Source organism: Perca flavescens, chromosome 2 (assembly GCF_004354835.1).
Source record: "Perca flavescens isolate YP-PL-M2 chromosome 2, PFLA_1.0, whole genome shotgun sequence".
NCBI classification, from domain to species: domain Eukaryota; kingdom Metazoa; phylum Chordata; class Actinopteri; order Perciformes; family Percidae; genus Perca; species Perca flavescens.
The window spans coordinates 10805624-10828658 of record NC_041332.1 but is presented as its reverse complement, the minus strand read 5'-3'; the positions used below and the strand labels follow the sequence as shown (position 1 = coordinate 10828658).

The window sequence follows — 23035 nt, the reverse complement described above, 5'->3', positions numbered from 1 at the left end:
CTTGTCACCAGGTTACCCCCCCCTCCGACGGTAATACTGCTGCACTGACAGTTGTGGACAGATTTTCCAAGATGGTACATTTCACTCCTCTGCCCAAGCTACCCTCTGCTAAAGAGACAGCAGAGGTTCTGCTCTGCTGTATTCAGGATCCATGGGCTGCCTGCTGATGTGGTGTCAGATCGTGGTCCCCAGTTCATCTCTCAGTTCTGGAAGGCATTCTGCACGTTGATCGGGGCCACAGTCAGCTTGTCTTCAGGTTACCACCCATAGTCAAATGGTCAGACAGAGAGACTCAATCAGGAGATGGAGATGGGTCTTCGTTGCCTGGTCTCGCGGAATCCAGCTTCATGGTCCAAATTGCTACTGCGGGTAGAATATGCTCACAACACTCTGCCCTGCTCATCCCCATTCCAGTGCCCATCCCATTCCCCGCACTCGAGATGGAGGTGGGAGTTCCTTCTGCTGTGGCCTTGGTCAGGCATTGTCGGCGAACCTGGACGAGGGCTCGACAGGTCCTCTTGAGGAATAGGGACCGGTACAAGAGGCAGGCTGACCATCGAAGAACTGGCGCCCCACTATCGAGTGGGTCAGAAGGTGCAGTTGGCCACCAAGGACCTTCCACTGCTCACCGAGAGCAAGTTGGCTCTTCAGGTCGTAGGACCTTTTCCTGTGTCTAAAGTGATGAATCCTGTGGCTGTCCAGTTGAAACTTCCCAGGTCTATGAGAGTTCACCCCACATTCCATGTGAGCAAGGTCAAACCTGTTAAAGAGAGCACTCTGGTCCCGGCCACACCGCCTCCCCCTCCTCGTTGTCTTGTCGACGGGGGTCCCGTCTACACTGTCCACAAGCTTTTGGCAGTCGGGAAGAGGGCTCGAGGAAGACAGTTTCTGGTGGACTGGGAGGGGTACGGCCCAGAGGAGAGATCGTGGGTGTCGTCTAGCAATATCTTGGATCCTAGCTCGATTCAGGATTTCTACAGGAAGCATCCTGAAGAGCCTGGGCCGTCCGGTGTTTGGCCTTAGAGGGAAGTAGGCCTACTGTCACATCCAGCTCCCGCTCTTATTTAGTTTTCGGTTTGTTTTCATGGACTTGCGGTTTTATTTTGATATTCACAGTTTGTCCTCGTGTCTCTCTCGTTCCAGCGTTTTCCTAGTGTACGTTTCCAGTGTTACCAGACCAACTGCTTGTATTCTGACCACGTCTTCTGCCTGTCGATTCTGTACCTTTGCCTGCATTGTTCGTTGAACAATAAATCCACTTAACTTTTACCTCTGCATCCTGAATTGTGCATTTGAGTCCGCCGTTGTACCCTGACAGGGTTGAACCTTTTTGCAGTCGGTTACGGCTTGTGCCTTTAAATAGTTGACTAAGTTGCCCTATGCTTGTGCTCTGAAATGTTTACTGGTCCCACTAATTAAATTATTAATAAAATATATTCAGATCCAGCTTTACGATTACATTAGAGCCAAATATTTAAGCAAGAGTGTAAATGCTACAACAAAGAGACAAAATGTCATACACAACTCAAAACCATATTAATATATTTTATTCCGATACAAGTATACACTTCAGTAATTAATCCAAATAAAAAAAAAAAAAAAAAAAAAAAAAAAGGAAATAATTTGTAGCCTCTAGTTTATGTCTTTTGTTTCTTTGTCTTTCAAGTATGTTGAAAATTCAAGTCTGGTTTCTAATCCAGTTGTCACAGTAAGTGTTAAATATGCGCTCAAGACACTTCTACAGTAGACTGAGAGCTTGTAACAGTGTTAGCAAGTTATCAATGGGTGAGGTTACATATTTTTAAAGTCAGTATAAATAAATTAGACAGTAAAGGCATGAAAATGTGTTGTGAAGAAAAGGAAACGGTACAGATGTGGGTCTCAGACTCCTAAGGCAGAACTGGATCATCATCACCATCCAAGCTGTGTGACAGTATACATAAGATTGTGTACTGGTACTACATGGTCCCTTTGATCAATTAATCAGATTTCTGTGTAACAAGTGTCTTGGTTGCTACTTGGGTAAGAAAAAAAAAGGAGTGATTTAAACGCACTCAGACTGTATTTGTCACATAACACTGAAGAGAGGGGGAGGGGGAGTGTTAGCTGACAGTGTCAGTGGATGGAGCCTGAGTCAGTGTATGCTACTTCTAGTTTTATTTGGTTGATGCCACTTCCTCATACATTACCCCTGTAGTCACATATCGAAGGAATGAAAACTGAACACTATTCTTTACTGGTTTATGTACAAATAGTAAACTAAACCAACCATAATTGTGATAAGGTTAGTGATAAGGTTGCATGATCCCACATAACTTGCCTTTCAGTAGGCTACGTTAAGTCAGTTGTTTTTCTGTTAGTTTTCATTGTCTGCCTTGATTCACACATTTGCTACTGTGAACTTTTTGACATGTCAGCGTGAATATTAGAATCACTGTGGTCAAGTCGCCTCGAGGAGTTTGAAAGAAAGAGCACACCAACAAGGACGTTACAATCTCGAATCAGACACACGTCTCATTAATCTTTGGGCCTCGTCCAATCACTTTTGGCTTTGACTCCACTCACGGGACGCTCATTTGCTCTCGTACTCCGCATCTCTTCAGCTCTCGTGGTCCCATCTTCGCAGCCTCTCCTTGTGATTTTCTCGTGCTTTTATTTGTCCAGCAGCGCCTTTGCCAGGTATTGAAGGGTTTCCCTCTCCTCATACAGGTACATTTGGGTATCCCACAGCATGTCCACCAGGATGGCGTCGTTCACCTCATCTAGCATCACCTCTTGAGACAGCTGGGGACTCAATCTGCACATTAGACAATGAACACAGTGTTTTGTAAAGAGTTTCAAAGTACTTAGGAAATAAAACCTGGGTGTTATTCTTGACTCTGAGCTCGGTCCCCACTTTTGGGAAACATCCCAAGAGTTACACCCTAAATTCTTTTTTGGAAGATGCCAAAAAGTTGACCCATGCCTTTTGTATTTTCTCACATAGATGACTGTAATGCATTCTGTATTGAATTACCTAAACAAAACATTGTTAGGCTAAAACTTGTTCTAAATGTAGTAGCAATAACAAAACCAGCACAAGAGAACATATCATACCAGTACAAGCATCATTACATTGGCTATCTGTGATATTGAGGATTGATTTTTAAATTGTTTCACTTGTTTTTAAGGCCCTAAATGGTTTAGCACCTTCATACCTCTCCCATTTTTATCTGTGTATATTCATATCTCCATATCTACACAATTAATCCTAAATAGTAAATTATTATTAGAAATACTGGCTAAAACTATTAAAAGCCAGGGTCTGAATAGCTTACTTTGATCTTTATATGCACCTTAGGGTAGTGTAATATGAGTGACAGGTGCCTCAGGCTGTGACAATAACATTCCTATAGATGTTGTTTATAAATTGTTAATAATGAGGTTTAGATGGAAAAACCGAAGAAGGCAGCTTGAATCAGAGTTACGACAGAGAGCAGAGGTACTGTAGCAGTAAATGAGAACCAAACTGTAGCAGGTTCAAAGTCAACTGACCTGCGGTAGATGGTGTCGATCATTTCACACCAGGCTCCGGCTCTGTCCACTGCACAGCCATCAGAGTCAGTACACTGTCCAGTCAGTCAGTCAGTCAGTCAGTCAGTCAGTCAGTCAGTCAGAGAGAGAGAGAGAGAGAGAGAGAGAGAGAGAGAGAGAGAGAGAGAGAGAGAGAGAGATAGATTTTACAATTAGAAACAAAAAGGCTCAAAGGCTATTGTTATTGGTTATTATGTGCAAAATATCAGGAATATTAAAAGGATTCACAAAAAGTAGAAAAGACAACTCTGAGTAGCTTAATTAATATGAATAAAAAATGTACAGTTAGTTTGTCATTGATTTATCCGAGGAACAACGTGCTGTGTCACAAACAGATTGAAGCAGGTGCTGGAGCTGTACTCACACAGTCCACCAGCATCTTGCCCAGCTCCTTGGCTCCAAAGATGCTCTTGGCCAGCTCCAGGGGGTTGGAGGGGCGGAAAACATCCACAGAGTTCACCACCACCTGAGGAGGTTTACCTGGAGATACACAGCAAGCACAGCTATGATACAAGTCTACAAACGGGGAGGCAGTTAGTTCTTCACAATGTCCTGTGTTGCCATCTAGAGTCCGGATCGGGCCGAATTATTCTGTCCGAGCCGATTCCGGCCTGCGTCTGACAGTGACCGAACCCGGCCCAGTTAAATTCTAATTGGTTTCCTCATACTAATGACCCATGTAGGCTACGTTTTTGTGTGGAAAGCCCGCTTTTATTAAAGTGGTGATAGAATGATTATGTAGGGTATTTCACACTGTTCCTTAAGGTCCCCTTACATAGGGTGTGATTTTCTGTGGGCCATTAACTACCCTGTGAATATGGTCCTATTTTACTTACACACACACAGACACACAGACACACACACACACACACACACAGACACACACACACACACACACACACACAGACACACACACACAGACACACAGACACACAGACACACACACAGACACACACACACACACACACACACACACACACACACACACACACAGTCATTGAGGGTTGAAGCAAAAGTTCAAGCCAACTGTTGCTTAGACCAGTAACATGACTAAACTGAGGCCCAGCTGAGTAGAACTTCTCAAAGTACAGAGTTTCCTTTAGGATTGTTTTTAGCAGTGTCTGCAACACAAACCAATATATTTATTCACCTCTATTCACACACAATGAGGCCTATTTTCAGTTGTTATTGAACTGTAGTTTTTGAGGAACTATAGGGCACTTAACATCTACAACAGGTCTACACTTAGAACGGACCCACCGCGGTGACGTTTTTAGTGGAGTTGTTCGTTCCATAGTCTACTCGGAAGAAAGCCAATGTTTTGACAATAAACTACATCAGCACAACAGTATGTGGAGTTACCCCAATAACCCAATACCCCAATTACCCCAATAACCTCTGAATAGCTCTACTTGTTAAATTGCAATGTGAGCGGCAGCCATTATGCCGGCAGGATAATTTAAATTTTTTTTGTACAGCCCTATTTCTGATACCAAGGAACACCAGGAAACATTGTAAAAGGAAACACGTAAGTATGTCAAAGTGCTAATAAAAGCGTATTTCTTTGAAAAAAATAAATATATATATATACACACTAATTATCAAATTCCATATTAATACTAATATACCAGCAGCACAAACTGATTGTGGATGATGGATTCACAAAGTGATCATGAGTTTTGAATTTATTTACCATGTTGAGACACAAGGAAGTGGCTTACCTGTACCAAGGGAGACCACTATACCCAACTTCTTGATTTCATTTCCATGGCCCTGAGAGGGAGGAGAAGGATAAATTAAAAGATCTAATCAAAAACTAGTGTTTTAAAAATCCATACAGGTTGGAGACAGAATGTGAACTTAATGGAAGACCAAGAAAGAAGTAAAGATAGAATGCAGCTGTCAGGTTGCCCACCTCTGCTTTTAAAGCTTTATTGTACTGATGGACTTCTGACATGGCGTCTAGCGTCGGGTTATTGGCCAGTAGCCCTCCATCCAAAAAGCGGCCCATTGGTCGGAAGTAAGTGGGGGCGGCGCCGCTGGAGCGGGCAGCTCGCCACACAAGTTGTTCTGGTGTACAGACAGGGATATAAAGGTTTAAAAAAAGGCATGGAACTATAATCAGGGACTTTGATTCTGGGTGCAAGCTTTAAGACTCCAATTTGTGAAGAAAATTGTTAACACTCGCAAAAGATCCACATTCATCCATGTGAATAAGCTAAACGGCTGAAACATGTTATTTGCTGCGGAGCTATGAACAATAAGCATGCGTTTAGTGTGGAATCACATTCACAGGAAAAGTTTGACATTTTAGGACGATTCGCTTTCTTGCGGAGCGTAAGATGAGAACATTGACACCACTTTCATGTCTGTAAGGGAAGTGGGAAGCTACCAGCAGCAGTCAGCAGTTGGCAGCAGGCTAACTTAGCTTAGCATAAAGACTGGAAACGGGGGGGAAAACGGTAAGCCTTCATCGGTCCGAAGGTAACTAAATCCACCTACCAACATCTCTAAAGCTGATTAATTAACATCAATCTTCTCCTCAAACTCCTGGCAAAGAAATTGAATAAGCGCATTTACCAAAATGTCAAACTATTCCTTTAAATATGGAAAAAAATGGAAATATGTAGGGTGTTGCCCAAAAACTGTGACTGACCAAATTTAAATGGTTGTGAACTTATTCCCTGTCAAATGCTCGTAGTTTCTCACTCACACAGACACACACCTTCATATGTCACCTTCCTACGCTTTTTGGTCGGCTCCTCTCTGTATCCTACTATCAACACATCCTCATCCTCCCATCCTGCAACAACAACATGGCTGGCACTCAAACAACACAGCAGAACGGTCACTTGTTCAGGAATATGATGACAATGCAAAGTCAAAAGTAGGTTTTTGCATTCACCCAGTGCCTCGCTTTTCAGGTTTCATTTCCTGAGTGAACTGAGAATGTGTTAACTGTTGAGATTACCCAATCCCAGAATGAAAAGCCTCCAAGTTTAGGCTTCTCTTACGTTGACTCCATCCAGTGGTAGTATGAATGAACTGCACTACCCCTCCAATACAACACTAGTGAGCACCTGTGCAGTAGGCCAACAAAAATAACTGGTGCCATTTGTTGAAGTACCTTGTGGAGTGATAAGGGGCTTGAAGGTGGCAGTGGTAGCATATGGGGGCACTCTTTGGACGGAGGGAGGGTCATAGTTTCTGAAGATGTGCAGCTCGCCTGGATGTCTGTCTGCTAGAACACTGGTCACCATCACCCTGTACAGAACCAAATAAATGAGTAGACGATGTAATTTTTCTCAAAGTGACCAATCACAGCAAAGGAGTAGGGTATTTAAAGCTGGGGGGGGGATTTCATTTTTACCAAGAGCCGAAACACAGGAAAAACAAAATGAGTAAGAAATAAAGACTTCTTTCTGGGAACTCATTGGTTGAATCTTCTGGGAAAACTTTAATGTATGTATGAGTATGGGTTTTATATTTGCATAATGTTTGTGCGGTACCCTAGTGCTGGCTTATACTATCAGCTAACATTAGAGCTTTTTACCATTTGCTAGTGAGTATGTCTGAGGAGATTTTCTGTCCTACAGCCTCTGTATGTATTTCTGCATATTGCATTGTAGACACATTTTACGTCAACAGTTACCTGGGGTATTTAACATCTGTCATCTTGGTGTTCTCTCCAAACTCTTTCTTTAGGAAGTCCTCCAGTGGTGCTGATTCATAAGGTCGGGACCCCTTAAACACCTGCTCCTTCATCCTAAAGTACAGACAGCGCAGGTACTCCATGGACTTACCTACAAATAGAAGAAAAGTCATTATTTTGATGACACACACACACACACACACACACACACACACACACACACACACACACACACACACACACACACACACACACACACACACACACACACACACACACACACACACACACACACACACACACACACACACACACACACACACACACACACACACACACACACACACACACACACACACACACACACACACACACACACACACACACACACACACACACACACACACACACACACACACACACACACACACACACACACACACACACACACACACACACACACACACACACCATGGATTATAGCGAGGGCCAGGATGCCTCCAGTGCTGGTGCCAGCCACCCAGTCAAAGAGCTCTCTGGTTGGCTGACCGGCCTCTCTCTCCAGAGCGATCAACATCTGGATCAACACCAGGCCTTTAATACCTCCACCATCCAGACATAGCAGTCTGTCCATCCTACAGAGGACAGGAAACAGTGTTTTGTTGTCTTCAGAGCTGCAATATGCCTAATACAAAATAGTCAAATATACATAAATAACAATACAAATAACATCATTGAAGTTTCTTACTCACTGTCTTTTCTCCATTTTGGGGCCATCCACTTCAGATTTGCTTCTGCTAATTGCACCGAATGCAGCTCCCATATACATGATGTCCTGGAATCCTGTCAGCCAATTACAACAGCTATTGATATGGGGCCAAGACATGGCATCAAATGTATGCATAAAGGATGGAAACGGAAACTGATAGCACTGGGTTTTCCACAAGCAACACAGGACTTTTACAAGGAGTGTATGTGTATAGTTTCTCTGGGAAAAAACATCTTTTGTTTGGTCTTTGGTATTTTGAGAAAATACAAATTGCATTGGATGAGACCATCAGTTGTCCAAACAATAAAATGTTCGGTAAATGTAATTAAACAAAAATTTAAAAAAAGTGAAAAATGAGAAGAGAAAAAAAACAATACACATGAAATCTTGATGAATCAATGTGAGCAATTTAAATGGAAGAACGGCTGAAACGGAGCACAATGGAGGGAGGCCAGAAGGAGGGATGGCGGTGTTACCTATGCCTGGAGGCTTGGCCTTGCCGGAGAAGGGGGGAGGACTGCCGGGGGAGGGTGGGAGGCACCGCTGGACCCCTACACTACACAGCATGTCCAGCAGTATCTTTCTATTAGGACCTTTCATGTTAACACACGCACACACACACACACAAGCAAGCCGACATGTTAGACATGCACACACACACACCACAAAAAGCAGGAAGAGAGAATGGTAGAGAGATAGATGGGAGACGCAGAGAGTGGAAGAGAGAGAAAGAAATCAAGAACATAAGCCAGCTGTTAGCAATTACCATGCATTTTAAAAATCAATAAACGACAGGAAACTACATTTATCGTTCTTTTTCATTTAAAGCATTACGTGGGTGGTTTCATACACAATCATCTCTATGTGCAGACAACTAATATGATCATGCAATTATTTCATTTTTTAGTAGAAACACAAATTCAGGAGTAACAATGTGCTGATTAAAGTATCAAAGTGTAATTTCAAAATATTTTCCATGCAACTCCATTCATAGCTTGCACTATATAGTCAGGGATTTCTATCAGCTGCCAGGAACAACAGAAATATCAGTTATCTCTGGCACAGTCATGGCCAAAAGGCATTGCAATACAGACTGGAGAGCTAATGTGTCAAAGAAGCAACTCAACTGTTTCAGAATTTTACTACCACAATGGGTGGGCCTCTATTGTAGATTTATGAGTGGCCAAAAAAAAAAAAAAAGAAAAAAAAACTGCATTAATGCCATCTTATATGACACAATTAAAAGTGATAAGTTCTACATTATTTCTGAAATAAAAGGAGCAACATTTTTTAGCTTTGATAACTGAACTTGAATAACTCTTTATCTGCTTTCATCCTCTTTGGACTCTTTCCTCTTCTTATGTAATCATACACTATACGGCAGTTAAACTTGCTAATTGCACCTTTAAAAAAAAAAAAAGAAAGAAAAATAATAATAATAAAAGACACTGAATGTGTTCTAACAGATGCCGCTTCAGTCACAAAACAATGTATTAGTTGCAGGAGCTGTAAAGCAGGATTTAATCAATTGAAACAAGATGCTAAGGATTGCTTGACATTTGTGATTTTGGAAATCACTCATTACATACCCGACCATTGTCGTGCAGTAGCTTTACTGTAGAACACATGCATTTAAATGAGGCTACATGTTAACATGTTATCATAAAGTTCAAACTGGCCTGTTAGGTCAAGCATATTAAGTTCTATAAACTCATTACTAGTCTTATTTGCCTCCTCTGTCTCTTCCCTTAATTCATCCTCCATATACTGAACCTCCTTGCCTCCTTACCTCTCATCTCCTCAGAGTTTAAACCTCTCGCTCCTCCTTTCTCTCTCTCTCTCTCTCTCTCTCTTACCTTTGCTGGTGCGAGCAGCGATGAGTCCAGGTGTTTCTCCCAGGTCGTTGTGGATCTCCACATCAGCCCCGAACACAATCAGAGCTTTGATCAACTCCATGTGGTCCATCTAATCAACAGAGAGTCACGCAAACGGGGATTTTCTTTTCACAGCAAAGTAACAATAAAAGGGAAAAATACAACTTTAAAAATACTCTTTAGACTGTCCTCAATATACCAGTGGGTTCAAAGGTTTTTATGTGAATCCACTTTCATTTTTAAGTAGTTACATACATAGCAGCGCTGCAACAGGAGAACATAGTTTTCCAGTTTTTCCTGTTGAGATGAACAGATGAAAAGCTGACTTCTGACTCACAGTGTCCGGTTCAATTCCTGTGCAATAACCCAGCAACACGGTCTCTAATCAGCACCCGTTTACTGGTTCCACTTATTATTTATTCATCATTCTCTATTTCAGAGCTGTTCATATTGTAATAGAATACTTATATAATAACATAATACTTATTTATTCCAGCATCCGTTGCACTATGCTCCATAATTTAAATAATAAATCATAAAAATAATTTACTCCTGCACACTTTGCACTCTTCATTGCACTACTGCCTCAATCTGTCTATATTGTTTCTGTTTATAGTGTATATATTGTTTGTTTTGTAGGAGTAAGCATATTGTGAGCAATGTATAATCCAAAGCAAAATCCCTCGTATGTGTCCTCATACCTGGCAAATAAAGTGGATTCTGATTAAAATCTGAGTTGTGCACCTTTGATTATACACCAAACAAATAAGAACATTTGCTATTCAAGAAATATCAGCAAGAAGTCATCGAGAGAGAGAGAGAAAAAAATCTTGTAGTGTAAGAATGCTAGCCATTCCAGAGAAGCAGATCTGTGAAGTTTGTTCTCATACTGTAGGTGTGATGCAACCTGTGCAAGCAAGGTGTGATTAAAACTTCTGCAATCCTTGAGTGGTTTTCCCCTCTTCCAAATACTATGTTGCATCCACTGCAAAAATCATTCCATGGCATTTTTCTTTGCTTGAGTGAACATTTTGATTATTAGTAAGCGATTACTGCTTTTATCTGGAAAATAAGAACAAGACAGAGATGGACACGGACACACACACACACACACGGACAGACACACACACACGGACGGACACACGGACACACACACACACGGACACACACACACACACCTTCATAGCGAGGTGGAGGGCTGTGTTCCCATCCTGGCCCTTCAGGTTGGCGTTCGCTCCGTGGGTGAGCAGCACCATGGCCGCCTCAAAGCGGCCCTTCTTGGTCAGAATATGAAGGGCGCTCTCTCCGGTCTTACTGAGGTAGTTCACTTCACAGCCATGTTCCAGCAGCAGACGACACATCTGGCAAAGAGAGAGGAAGATTTATTTAAATATCTGCTTGATATTCCCCCTGAAATGTTAAGTTGGTCTTTACAAAACTTACTTTTGACATGAATGTCTTGGTTTGCTAGCCCAGAGCAAACCAGAGCAACCCAATTACAGGCCACTATCACTGGCTGGGAGCGGGGCCATCAGTTTAAGCTGAATTGAAGTTTGTAATAGTGGCTTGAACTACATTAGGTTGCTAACAGAAGTTAACTAAACAGGTCAAAAATCTATTGTTGTAAAATCAAAGCATTAACACATACATTTCTCTGGATGTATATTACTAGGACGCAAACATGTACTGTACTAATTCAAATAGCTCATTATGAATTCTAACCACTAAACACATGATAACAATCAGGTTTTTCACCTCAGCAGTTTTGGACCAGTGGAGAGGCGTCCCTCCATACAAGGAGTCCTCAGCCTGGAGCTGGCCTGGGTCCGCTTTGAGGATCTCCTCCACACAGCTGACAGTCAAACACAGAAGAAAAGAGGAATATTGACAATACAGTAACTTTAGTACATTATTTAATATCTCTTATATAAAACAGCGTAGAACCCAAGAGGTTTTATCCATCCATCTTCGTCCGCTTATCCGATGTCGGGTCGCGGGGGAAGCAGCTCCAGCAGGGGACCCCAAACTTCCCTTTCCCGAGCAACATTAACCAGCTCCGACTGGGGATCGGAGTTCCCAGGCCAGGTTGGAGATATAATCCCTCCACCTAGTCCTGGGTCTTCCCGAGGCCTCCTCCCAGCTGGACGTGCCTGGAACACCTCCCTAGGGAGGCGCCCAGGGGGCATCCTTACCAGATGCCCGAACCACCTCAACTGGCTCCTTTCGACGCAAAGGAGCAGCGGCTCTACTCCGAGCTCCTCACGGATGACTGAGCTTCTCACCCTATCTCTAAGGGAGACGCCAGCCACCCTCCTGAGGAAACCCATTTCGGCCGCTTGTACCCTGGATCTCGTTCTTTCGGTCATGACCCAGCCTTCATGACCATAGGTGAGGGTAGGAACGAAAACTGACCGGTAGATCGAGAGCTTTGCCTTCTGGCTAAGCTCTCTTTTCGTCACAACGGTGCGATAGATTGAATGCAATACCGCACCCGCTGCGCCGATTCTCCGACCAATCTCCCGCTCCATTGTCCCCTCACTCGTGAACAAAACCCCAAGGTACTTGAACTCCTTCACTTGGGGTAAGGACTCATTCCCTACCTGGAGAAGGCATTCCATCGGTTTCCTGCTGAGAACCATGGCCTCAGATTTAGAGGTGCCGATTCCTTATCCCAACCGCTTCACACTCTGTTGCGAACCGATTCAGTGAGTGCTGAAGGTCGCAGGCCGATGATGCCATCAGGACCACATCATCTGCAAAGAGCAGCGATGAGATCCCCAGCCCACCAAACTGCAACCCCTCCCCACCCCGACTACGCCTCGATATCCTGTCCATAAATATTACAAACAGGACTGGTGACAAAGCGCAGCCCTGGCGGAGGCCAACCCTCACCTGAAACGAGTCCGACTTACTACCGAGAACCCGGACACAGCTCTCACTTTGGTCATACAGAGATTGGATGGCCCTGAGTAGAGACCCCCTCACCCCATACTCCCGCAGCACCTCCCACAGTATCTCCCGGGGGACCCGGTCATACGCCTTCTCCAAATCCACAAAACACATGTAGACCGGTTGGGCATACTCCCAGGCTCCCTCCAGGAGTGAAGAGCTGGTCCGTTGTTCCACGACCAGGACGGAATCCGCATTGTTCCTCCTCAACCCGAGGTTCGACTATCGGCCGAACCCTCCTTTCCAGCACCTTGGAGTAGACTTTACCAGGGAGGCTGAGAAGTGTGATACCCCTATAATTGGCACACACCCTCTGGTCCCCCTTTTTAAAAAGGGGAACCACCACCCCAGTCTGCCACTCCTTTGGCACCGTCCCAGACTTCCACGCAATGTTGAAGGGGCGTGTCAACCAGGACAGCCCCTCCACACCCAGAGCCTTGAGCATTTCTGGACGGATCTCATCAATCCGGAAGTCGACAGTGGCAAACCCGGGGCTTTGCCACTGTGTAGTTGTTTGACTACATCAGTGACTTCCGCCTGGGAAAATCGACGACAATCCCCCATTAACCTCCAGCTCTGCCTCTAACATAGAGGGCGTATTAGTCGGATTCAGGAGTTCCTCAAAGTGCTCCTTCCACCGCCCTATTACCTCCTCAGTTGAGGTCAACAGTGTCCCATCCTTACTGTACACAGCTTGGATGGTTCCCCTTCCCCTCCTGAGGTGGCGAACAGTTTTCCAGAAGCACTTTGGTGCCGACCGAAAGTCCTTCTCCATGTCTTCTCCAAACTTCTCCCACACCCGCTGCTTTGCCTCTTTCACGGCAGAGGCTGCAGCCCTTCGGGCCCCCTTCGGTACCCTGCAACTGCCTCCGAGTCCTCCGGGATAACATATCCGGAAAGACTCCTTCTTCAGTCGGACGGCTTCCCTGACCACCGGTGTCCACCACGGTGTTCGTGGGTTACCGCCCCTTGAGGCACCTAAGACCCTAAGACCACAGCTCCTCGCCGCAGCTTCAGCAATGGAAACTTTGAACATTGTCCACTCGGGTTCAATGCCCCAGCCTCCACAGGGATGCACAAAAAGCTCCGCCCGGAGGTGTGAGTTGAAAGTCTGTTGGACAGGGGCCTCCTCCAGACGTTCCCAATTTACCCGCACTACACGTTTGGGCTTACCAGGTCTGTCCAGAGTCTTCCCCACCCTCTGACCCAACTCACCACCAGATGGTGATCGGTTGACAGCTCTGCCCCTCTCTTCACCCAGTGTCCAAAACATACGGCCTCAGATCAGATGAAACGATTATGAAATCGATCATTGACCTTCGGCCCTAGGGTGCTCTGGTACCAGGTACACTTATGAGCATCCCTATGTTCGAACATGGAGTTCGTTATAGACAATCCATGACTAGCACAGAAGTCCAACAACAAACAACCACTCTGGTTTAGATCAGGGAGGCCGTTCCTCCCAATCACGCCTCTCCAGGTGTCTCCATCATTGCCCACGTGTGCGTTGAAGTCCCCCAGCAGAACAATGGAGTCCCCCACTGGAGCCCCATGTAGGACTCCAGTCAAGGTCTCCAAGAAGGCCGAATACTCCGAACTCCTGTTTGGTGCATATGCACAAACAACAGTCAGAGTTTTCCCCCCCACAACCCGCAGGCGTAGGGAGGCGACCCTCTCGTCCACCGGGGTAAACTCCAACACAGCGGCGCTTAGCCGGGGGCTTGTGAGTATCCCCACACCCGCCCGGCGCCTCACACCCTGGGCAACTCCGGAGAAGAAAAGAGTCCAACCCCTATCCAGGAGTATGGTTCCAGAACCAAGACTGTGCGTAGAGGTAAGCCCACCAGATCTAACCGGTAACGCTCCACCTCCCGCACCAGTTCCGGCTCCTTCCCCCACAGAGAGGTGACGTTCCACGTCCCCAGAACCAGCGTCTGCCGCCCGGGTCTGGTCCGTCGAGGCCCCTGACCTTCACTGCCACCCATGTGGCATCGCACCCGACCCCAACGGTTCCTCCCACAGGTGGTGGGCCCATGGAGGTTTTATTATTTTGTAATTTTAGTAACAATTTGTCTCTGCCTTTAGCACAAAGAATCTCATTTCTTTCACCTTACTCGGTGGAAAATATATTCTTACAACGTCAGCAGTTCTCTATTCAACACAGATATTCAATTCAGAGGGCCAATATTATTATTATTATTATTATTGCAAAAACTTGTTATAGAACAAGAATACTTCTACAGCTAAAAGGTCTATTTATGATGAAGGCAGGGCAGCAACGTAACCTGGGTTACCGTTAATTCAAAACCATATGCTCTGTAGTGTTATTTCAGTGCGGGATAGTAACTTTGGAAACTACAGAAGGGCAAAAACACATTCATTTGAACACCTACACTAAAGCTTGATTTGTATGTCTGCGTAAAATCGATTGCTACGTATTAGGGACGTGGAGACACAAACCTACGCGGTAGTCTGACGTGCACCTCTCAAAAAAAATAACTACACGTGGCCATGGCTTGGTAGAGTTGCATTCCTCCTCCCCGACTCATTTCCTGGTTCTCCTTCTCCATAAACAACGTCAAATCAAGGAGAGGGTTAACTTTTCCTGCTACAGATTTCCCACCGTGGTCAGAAAGCACAGGGGAGACACTTTGTTTCTCTCACTATGACTCTAGAGTTGGTACTCACTCTATAGCTAAATCGCCAAATCTCTCTCTTTCTCCCTCGCTCTACCACACACATCCCGGCTCAAAGCACACACCAACGCACAAGTATAAGCATCAGGCCACTTAGGTAGGCTAGGGCGAAAGCTCTGCGTGGAGCCTCCGCAGAACCATAAATCAGACTTAAGACTGTTCACTGGATTGATTGCAAGCTACAGAAAGAATACCTCATCATGGAAGTCATCATCCGATCTTTAACAGTAAAGGTACTTTGTCACATACAGTACAGGCCAAAAGTTTGGCCACACCTTGTTGTGTGTGTTTCTTTATTTTCATGACTATTTACATTGTAGATTTTTACTGAAGGCATCAAAACTATGAATGAACACATATGGAATTATGTACTTAACAAAAAAGTGTGAAATAACTGAAAACATGTCTTATATTTTAGATTCTTCAAAGTAGCCACCCTTTGCTTTTTTTGATAACTCTGCAAACCCTTGGTGTTCTCTCAATGAGCTTCATGAGGTAGTCACCTGAAATGGTTTTCACTTCACAGGTGTGCTTTGTCAGGGTTAATTAGTGGAATTTTTTACCTTATTAATAAAAAAGCAAAGGGTGGCTACTTTGAAGAATCTAAAATATAAGACATGTTTTCAGTTATTTCACACTTTTTTGTTAAGTACATAATTCCATATGTGTTCATTCATAGTTTTGATGCCTTCGGTGAGAATCTACAATGCAAATAGTCATGAAAATAAAAAGGAAACGCATTGAATGAGAAGGTGTGTCCAAACTTTTGGCCTGTACTGTACATGTAGCGAAATTCATTCTCTGCATTTAAACCACCACTGTTGTTACGAACTAATTACAAATACCGGTAGTTAAAAGTACTTGTCACATTTAACTGAGAGTTTCATACTGACTGCATCACAATAAATGCCTCTGTAGAACAGGCTTCCACTTATAATCCTCTCTTCATTCAGCTTCATCCTACAGCACTGATCTTTGGACAAACTGCCCAGAGCCATAAGTGCTGAATTTTGAAGTTTTGATGCCTTCGGTGAGAATCTACAATGTAAATAGTCATGAAAATAAAAAGGAAACGCATTGAATGAGAAGGTGTGTCCAAACTTTTGGCCTGTACTGTACATGTAGCAAAATTCATTCTCTGCATTTAACCCGTCCCTCAAGGGAGCAGTGGGCAGCCATTTACAGCGCCCGGGGACCAACTCCAGATCTGAGCCAGTGCCTTGATCAAGGGCACTGACCGGAGAACCTAGTACATGTGTTTTGATGGTGGGGGAAACCGGAGCACCCAGAGGAAATCCACACAAACATGGGAAGAACTCCATAAAAACTCCACACAGAAAGGCCCGGAACGACTTTGATTGGAACCCAGAACCTCCTTGCTGTGAGGCCACCCACTGTGCACTCACCCTTTCTCGCTGTACTTCATGGCACTGTGGATGGGGTAGCCAGCACCACCGACCACGCCACACTTGGCCCCGCCGCCCAACAGAGCTTTGACGGACTCCACGCGTCCCAGACGGCAGGCCACATGGAGTGGCGTCTCCCCGTTGTCGTTCAGCTCATTCACCCCAGAGCACATCCGCGAGCACATGACCTGAATGAGGAGAGGATGGAGTGATGGATGACAGCATGGTGGGGGAGGTGAAAGGATTGGAAATTGTGTTACAATCCCATTTAAAAAGGGTGTGACTGCTTAATCGCTTTTTGAATTGTGACCTGAAACCGTAGCGCCCTACTTGGGTCATTCAGTTGAATGTTAAGAACACTGACACACGGTGTTAAAACACATTCGACAAGCGTTGTTCAAAAATGGAAATAAATACTTTGATTTCCCTCCTGCCGAGTCTCACCTGGATGATGGCGGGAGTATCCTGCTTGGCGGCACAGTGCATGGGCGTCTCTCCGCTGCGGTCTCTGATGTCGGTGCGAGCCTGGCTTTCCTCCAACAGCTCCTTCACACACGCCACGTCGCCGCGCTCACATGCCAGGTGCAGCGGCGTCTGACCTGAAGCGTCCCGGGCATTGATCTGACTGGAGACAGAGAGATGACGTAACCACACAGGTCGTTTTTGCACAGTTTAGCCACTAGATTAATATTACGCTTTATCATTTTTGGCTTCCAGGAAAGCCATTGTTTTCCCAATCATATCACAACTGTTTGAGAGTGATCTTACAGAGACTTTAAGGTTGCCTGTGATACATAAGAAAACCACTATAATGAACATTTAGCCCACTTTTTTGGAAAACGTTACAGTATGTGATCATTGTGTGGTAATGCAGATCAAGAAGGGACAGTTCGGACCGTTTTTTTCTCCTTGTCAGTGCATTGAAGTAACTCCATCGTTTCCTCATTGTGTCTTTGAGATTACATTTTCCAACAACAATGTTTGTAAATGCTTTTTGAAACATTCCCACATATTGGATGCCTTGTCCTTTAGAGACTGTTAGCAAAACTATAGCAACTAAATAATTCCATTGTGAAAAATTTACATAGGTGATACATTGACTATCTCGAGTAGCTTTCAAGTAAATGCAAGTTGATTATCATTAGGGTTGGGTATTGTTTGGGTTTCCCCGATACCGCTGCTAAAGCAATACTTTTAAAAAACGGTGCCGGTGCCTAAACCGGCACCTAAAGTAAAAAAAAAAAAAAAGAGAAGGGTAAACAACAGTTGGCGACATTAAAGAACGGCTTGTTTATTGCTAAGGCCATATGTTCAAAATTAAAAATGTAATAATAATGTAATAACGATAACTTATAACAATAACTTATTTCACCAGTAAATTTCTGTTGAATGACAAAAACAACCACCAGATGGGAAAAGGGTATTTTACAATAACTTTGAATGCACCACGAGGCTACCTGTTTTAAGTGAACGCACCGTCTGTGTTGTTTAATTCTGACGTCAGCAGCTGCGCTGCAGAGCAGACTGTTAGGTCCCGCTGTTGGAATCCTCTCCAGTGAAATACAGTCACACTTTACACTGTTTAAACGTTAGCTGTCAGCATTTTAACCGTGTTTAATCCAGCTGCTAGCTAAAGGTAGGCTAACGTTACCTGCTGTCGAGTGTAGTGTAAAGTCAGGCACCGAAATTTTCGTTCTTATTCGGTCTCATAACTACCGTTTACTTCGGCACCGGTGCCCTATTGGCACCGCGTTTCGGTACCCAACCCTAATTATCATACAGTACCGAAGTGAACCAAAATCAATTGCTGCATGGCAAATTAGTAGAGTGATGTCTTTTGGAGTTATACCTAGCGAGTGAAAATCTGCAAAACCACCACTGTTCTTACAAACTAATTACAAATACCAGTAGTTAATAGTACTTGTCACATTTAACTGAGAGTTTCATACTGACTGCGTCACAATAAATGCCTCTGTAGAACAGGCTTCCACCTATAATCCTCACTTCATTCAGCTTCATCCTACAGCACTGATCTCTGGACAAACTGCCCAGAGCCATTAGTGCTGAAATTATTCACCGATTCATCCTTTATTGGACTGTCAGAAAACTAATCAATGACAATTTTGATAATCATTTAACAATACAACAATGTAAGGGATTTATCAAGCAAAAGGTTTTTTGCTGTTTGCAGGTTTTTTTTAAATGACATGACGACGCTTTTCTCTATTTTACATCCACCTTCTTGGACTGTTGGCACAGAAATGTTAAAACGTCATTTTGGACTATGTAAGCATTAGCGTTTTCATCAAGCACTTCCAATCTTACCTCTGGACATAGTTATGTTTGAGAACCTCTCTCAGGCCTGTCTCCACGGCGATGTGGGCAGAACTCCAGTCCGGGTGGTTGCGGATGCAGTCCACGATTGGCTGGGTGGTCTCAGCCTTCAGAGGCAGTGTCTCATAGAAGGGGCGGAGCTTGAGGGCATATTGGGGGAACCAGTTCATGGCGTCCGCCTCTGACGCCACCTGAAACAGCCTGGATCACACAGTGCAATGACAACACAGTCACATTCTGCCATGAGTGTGGTTATACTGGTACAAATTACAGAAACATATTTTTCTCTACTATGAAATATGATTTTTTGATTCTTTAAATTTAATTTCCTGTTTGCATTTGCTATAGCCCTTGACTTCAAATGGCATGTTTTTTTCATTGAATGTGACTTTTCAAATTACTTTTTTTATTTATTGTATATTAAGCAAAGACACACTCCAGTTTTCTCACTACTAATTATTTTTTTTGTAACCCATACATCCACAATACAAACGTTCAAAGATTTAGACAGTTCTCTGCAGATTTAACACAACAGTGGTCACTGTATTTTTAGAATGCTGTTCAGTTCTTAAAACCCTTTTGCTTTTGGTTTCAGTTCTGGCAAACCATACTGTACCTTCATTGTTTGAACATTGCTTTTCATACTGTATTTATGGCTGAATGACTTGACACTGACTAAGTCAAGATAAAGGGTTTTGATCTGGAGAAGCTGACTTGTTGGGTAATGGTGCAGGTCAATAGTGATCTTAGGCAAATCAATGAGATTGTATTTACGCCGAAAATAGTAACCAAATATGCAGGGGCTTAAACATCTTATAAACATACTTGTGTTCATTCAAGCTGACATCTGCACACTTAGCCCCAGTTCAGTGGCTGTATAAAGCCATGTGTGGCCCATATCAAACCACTCTCCCTGTCCATTATGAGATCAATACTGACCTTAGAGTCATATTAGGCATCTCAGGGCACATAAGCAGACAGTCCAATGACTGGCACTGGGTGTTTTTGTACAGGATTATGCGTCCCTCCTCTTTCAGCAGGACTTTGCCTCCTCCACTGTAGTCGGACAACGGGACATCCCTTACCCGGTAGGGGTTGGTGAAGAGGGTTGACACAGAGGACACTGTGTCCAACAGCCGGCCTAGGAACTGCATTGTCATCTGAGAACAAAGAATAGAGGGCTTATGGAGAACTCGGACAATCTGCATTTCGCTGTCTTTGTACTCGTACTCTGCACAATGACAATAAAGTTGAATCTAATCTAATCTGCAGCACAGTCTCAATGATCTCTAACTGACATAAAGCAGGTTTGGCAGCTGTTGCAGACATGTTTAGCTCAGCCCTCCTTGGCAGCTCGGCTTGCTCTACCACAGCCTGTAGGATTGTTGGCAACAATTGAATGATGTATTCCATCCCCAAGACAGGAATTTACCTCTCAAGAAATAGCAACAGGTCTAATATCCATGCAGGTAAACTGCACTATAAAAAACAATTTCCTGTAAGATGACGTTATAGCTAATTAGGCCTAACTTACACTATCGTTGTTACCAGCTGGGTTAACACATTAGTTAACGACTCGAACGGGTTAGCAGTCAACTCTCCACTTCCTGTCAGCTACACTCCGAGACCTTCTAGTGACGATGCAAACTGAGGCTGGTCCTCATTTAAATAATGAAGAAGGGGCTCCATTCATGCTGCTCACGAGTTCTACTCATTTAGAATCAATTGGACATGATAACGTTACGCGCTAAACAACGAACACTGTCAACGAAGACCCATTTAGTTCATGTTTTTAACATAAATATCCCACATATTTTGAGCATGTAGTTGTTCTGTTAAGTGTAGCTAATCGAATTAACTCGTATACGCGCAGTTTAGCTTAGCCGCTATCTGCCCATTCTAATCGTACCTGCTTGCTGTCTTCTGTCTGCGTGGTTGACTTCTGACAGCGACATCAACAACCGTGACGTGCAACCAAACTTGCTATATATCATGATTGACGGGAGCTGCTCCAATCAGAGCTCAAGCAACTGACAGTTGCTAGGTAAAAGAGGTGGGGCGTAATACATAGAAGATGCTCTAGTTTTCTTGACCATTGACATATATATACATTCTTGACACTGGAAAGTCCCAGAGAGGACCTTTAGAGTCATAGAAGTAGCCTAGTCAAATTCTATTCAAGTAAAGGTAGAAATACCACAGTATAAACATAATATAGAGTTATTCATAAATGTAAAAGTACTCAGAATGCAGAGTGGCTACACTGTCAGTGTTATTCTATTTACATTATTGGATCAATATTATTAATATGTAAGCTGGAAGCTACTTTGTTTTTGGTCAACGCTAACTACTTCATATACTTTTGGTAGTTTAAAACAATGGATCATATTTTATAAACTATATGTTTTGAATGTAAAATCAGAGTTTCAGAAGTAGGGTAACTCTATATAGGCCTACCTTCAGATAAGTAAAGTGGAAAGCACAATATATTTCTAAGTAGTGAAGTAGAAGTATAAAGTAGCATAAAATGTAGGCTACCTCAAAAAGTACAGTCCTTGAGTAAATGTACTAGTAGTGACCTTCCACCACTGGTAGTACCATACATTTTATAATCGTGTCTAAACATCTAAATGTTATTTAACATTATATAAACCTTCAAAATAAGTCAATGGAGCTACTTGAGATCCCTGATAGTCGATTGTTTGAAATGAATAAATATAAATAAACAGAAATACATTTCAAATACCTTTTTTCTGCAACACCCAAGAAAATAATTTTCAGGAAATCACACCTGCCTTTTGCTGTATGAAATAAAGTTTTGAGCTTTAATTTTTACACACAAATAACAAAAACTCATTTGTAGTTTCAAGGTTTCAGTTGACTGTTGTAGCTCAGATAATGTTATCAGGGAAGACAGAGATACCTTGAGGACACTGAGGTCATGTTCTCTGTATTTTTTCTGGTAGTTTGTGAGTTTTATACATATTAGATTCAATAACAATTATGGGTATGGGTATGGTAGGGTATATGTTTTATACACATTATCCATTCAATATATTATCATTATTACTATATATAAATAATACAAATAAGAAAAATAGAAACTAAAATAAATAGCTAGCCATTATCTAAAGCCAATCCTTTGCAGGGTTACAGGGGACTGAAACAGCTGTAGGCCTTTTTCACAGAAGACCTTTTGACTCGTCACAAAGAGCAGGCATCCTGAATAATAGAATTAATGATGGTTGAATTTAATTTAGCCGGTTTGGTTACAGGGTATAGGTCTGCTAGTATTGTGCATGATCACTGTCATGGCTTACTGGAACAAATTGAATAGTGCTTGTGGTGTTTCAACCTTAGCGCTAGGTGGCACTGTGCGCAATGAATCCAGTTTAGAGTATAAAAAGTGAATGTAGTAGAAGCATAGACAGTAAACGAAATGGACACAGCGACGCCATAGACTTCGACGGAGAGCAGCGAAGTCAATTAGAAGCACTTTTCCGGTGATGGCTGAACGTACTTCTCAGCCTCAAACTGAGCTTGACAACGTTGATGTGACGTGAGCAACCTGTCAGAAATTTGTAGTCTTCTGGTAGCTGTGCAGCCTGTGCCAAGAGAAATCGGAATAATTCCGAATCCTGCAGAGACGGAGAGCGTGAGGAGCTGTCCATAGGAGCAGGAGCAAAACGTTGCTGAAATGTGCTTTCATGGACTCTCTGGCTTCTCCCTTGACTGACTGTAGGCTATGCCTCCACTCCCACCCCCCAACTGCTTGCGAGCTT

The 23035-nt window shown here is 43.5% G+C and overlaps 1 protein-coding gene across 4 annotated transcripts; it reads right to left on the bottom strand.

Moving 5' to 3' along the window:
- Positions 1 to 2140: 2140 nt before the first annotated feature.
- Positions 2141 to 21236, bottom strand: pla2g6 (phospholipase A2, group VI (cytosolic, calcium-independent)). 4 transcript variants are annotated; one of them, XM_028605796.1, is made up of 19 exons: positions 21163 to 21236; positions 20193 to 20413; positions 19245 to 19454; positions 17364 to 17544; positions 16920 to 17107; positions 11624 to 11720; positions 11047 to 11229; positions 9851 to 9959; positions 8471 to 8587; positions 7978 to 8068; positions 7697 to 7860; positions 7226 to 7376; positions 6701 to 6837; positions 6299 to 6376; positions 5489 to 5643; positions 5295 to 5346; positions 3938 to 4053; positions 3535 to 3608; positions 2141 to 2797 (listed from the first exon to the last, which is right to left on the bottom strand). In XM_028605796.1, the coding sequence occupies exons 2-19, from the start codon at positions 20411 to 20413 to the stop codon at positions 2653 to 2655; spliced, it is 2469 nt and encodes an 822-aa protein (XP_028461597.1). In that variant the 5' UTR covers positions 21163 to 21236; the 3' UTR covers positions 2141 to 2652. The 4 variants fall into 4 exon arrangements, with proteins under 4 accessions (XP_028461597.1, XP_028461605.1, XP_028461612.1 ...); XM_028605804.1 differs by lacking the exon at positions 21163 to 21236 and adding an exon at positions 20788 to 21156; XM_028605811.1 differs by lacking the exon at positions 6299 to 6376.
- Between the last annotated feature and the right edge of the window lie 1799 nt (positions 21237 to 23035).

Excerpts from the sequence above, each read along its gene's own strand:
- pla2g6 (XM_028605796.1), bottom strand. The coding sequence starts at position 20,413 with ATGACAATGCAGTTCCTAGGCCGGCTGTTGGACACAGTGTCCTCTGTG. Across the intron at positions 17,545-19,244 it reads AAACATAACTATGTCCAGAG|TCAGATCAATGCCCGGGACG; the intron begins GTAAGATTGGAA and ends CTCTGTCTCCAG. Across the intron at positions 7,861-7,977 it reads CCCAAAATGGAGAAAAGACA|GATGGACAGACTGCTATGTC; the intron begins GTGAGTAAGAAA and ends TGTCCTCTGTAG.